A 2269-nucleotide genomic window follows, 5' to 3' on the forward strand; every position below is an offset into this window, starting at 1 on the left:
AACAATGAAGCTACATACAGCTATGCAGCTGCTAGAAAAAGCAGTTGTTGCTTGTATTTTATATTAAAAAATCATAAAAAAAAGTGAGCCGATTCCAAGGCACCAGCCTAAAACTTAGGTCGAGCCTAAATTTAGCTCGACTCATTGACATCCCTAAGTAAAACCTGTTGAAAATGAATAACTTAATCCAAGAAAAAAGGATACTATAGTTTTTAGACTATTAATAAAACAAGCTCAAGGTTGATGCATTGAGCTGATCTCGCCTTTGTTTATCTTCATCTTATCCATGAACACTTCACTAGGTTATATAACTTGTAGCATGATTGGAAGTGCTTGATATTAAGTATGTTATCTAAATTACCAATAAAAAAAAAAAAAAAAAAAAAAAAAAAAAAAAAAAAAAAAAAAAAAAAAACAGTGAAGCTACATACAGCTATGCAACTGCTAGAAAAAGCAGTTGTTGCTTGTATTTTATATTAAAAAAATCATTAAAAAAAGTGAGCCGATTCCAAGGCACTAGCCGAAAGCTTAGGTCGAGCCTAAATTTAGCTCGACTCGTTGACATCCCTAAATAAAACCTGTCGAAAATGAATAACTTAATCCAAGAAAAAAGGATACTATAGTTTTTAGACTATTAATAAAACAAGCTCAAGGTTGATGCATTGAGCCGATCTCGCCTTTGTTTATCTTCATCTTATCCATGAACACTTCACTAGGTTATATAACTTGTAGCGTGATTGGAAGTGCTTGATATTAAGTATGTTATCTAAATTACCAATACACACACACACACACATGTTTAAGCTTTGCCAAACATGCGCTCAATATCATGCAGAATCATCATATATTGCTAAAATTAAGGGGGTGGTCTTATTTTCAATTCAAGGCAATCCTTTCCTAGATCAGCAACATTCTTGAAAAGACAACTAAAGGATAAAATAACATTCAAAACCTAGTCTCTAGGAACAAACTTTACAATTTACTCCCTAATGCTTTTCTAAACATAAACTCAAAATTTCTTCAGCACTGCAAAAAAAAAAAAAATCCAGTTTATTGCACGAGTAAAATACAATTGCCTCCAAAATTTGTTCAGCCAGCTCTTTTTATCAAAATTTATTTTATGGTACAGAATGTGCAGTGAGTGAATTCCCCATTATGCCTGAGGGGAAGAATTTCCTTATCTTGACCCGAGCTTAAACTGTTTCCCACCCCCGACTTTCAGTTTTCTCTACCATAAATATTTCTTCGATCTGCTGGATGCAGCGCAGTTCATTTTCCAGGATGCTGTCGGATCCTTTTGCCTTCTTGACCAGATTCCATGCACGAGGTTGAATCAAAAATCTGGTATTCCACTTGACCTCGAGGAGTATTCTATTACTAGCTTAAGAAACATGGAAGATTTGTCCTCTAATAATCTTGCAGGAGTGTCAAACTCTGCAACTCGACCTGCAAAACAGACAAAGATACAGGCAAGTTAACATTCCTACCGTGCACATTAGAGCTTAATATCAATTTTGAATCACCCTGAAAAGTAGGGAAGAAAGGAGAAACAGATGCCCAAAGAAAAACCTCCGAGAGCAAAACCAAGCAAATCGTTGCACAATTCGAACCATCTTAAGGTCTATTTTTTCCACAGTAGGCCTGGCACATAAATATTAGGAAAGGTACAGAACTCACCATCACTAAGGACCAGAACCAGATCGCTATCAATAACAGTAGGAATGCGATGAGCAATCGTACAAACAGTGCAATCCTTAAATTCTGTCCTAATAATCTTTTGGATAAGGTTATCTGTGGCCGAATCAACTGAGGCTGTAGCTTCATCAAGCACCAAAATTTTTGCCTGCTTAAGTAAAGCCCGACCAAGAGAGACTAGCTGTCGCTGGCCCACACTCCAATTATCTCCATTTTCAAGCACTGCCAACATCACATAAAATTGAGGAAAATCCCTATTAGTCCTAGAAATACTGTGAAGGTGGCTTCCTTGCCACGAAAAAGCAATATTTTAGTCCACCAGTGTAACATACTACCTGGTGTATCAAGTTTTTGCTCTTTCTGGCGAATTATCTCACCCAGCTGAGACTTATCAAGTGCCTGTGCCAATTCATTAATAGTAATGTTAGAAACAGATATAAACAGAGTCACAGACAAAAGTATTTAAATATTAGTTCGTCATCCAAATACGCCAAAAATAAATGGAAAACAAAAAGAAGCATGGGCATTGGCTATCGGATAAGAATGGTTCAAAAAAGCTCTGGATATTCACATT

General features: G+C 36.1%; 1 protein-coding gene across 1 annotated transcript in view; it reads right to left on the minus strand.

The window, feature by feature from the left end:
* Positions 1-845: 845 nt before the first annotated feature.
* Positions 846-2269, minus strand: part of LOC111371618 (ABC transporter C family member 5) — a 10042-nt gene continuing 8618 nt past the window's right edge. Inside the window, 3 exon segments of the mRNA XM_022993684.1 lie at positions 846-1446; positions 1678-1917; positions 2031-2094. Coding sequence (XP_022849452.1) covers positions 1334-1446; positions 1678-1917; positions 2031-2094 — 417 coding nt within the window. The 3' untranslated portion in view covers positions 846-1333.

The sequence above is a fragment of the Olea europaea genome, chromosome 22 (assembly GCF_002742605.1).
Source record: "Olea europaea var. sylvestris chromosome 22, O_europaea_v1, whole genome shotgun sequence".
In the NCBI taxonomy this organism is placed as follows: domain Eukaryota; kingdom Viridiplantae; phylum Streptophyta; class Magnoliopsida; order Lamiales; family Oleaceae; genus Olea; species Olea europaea.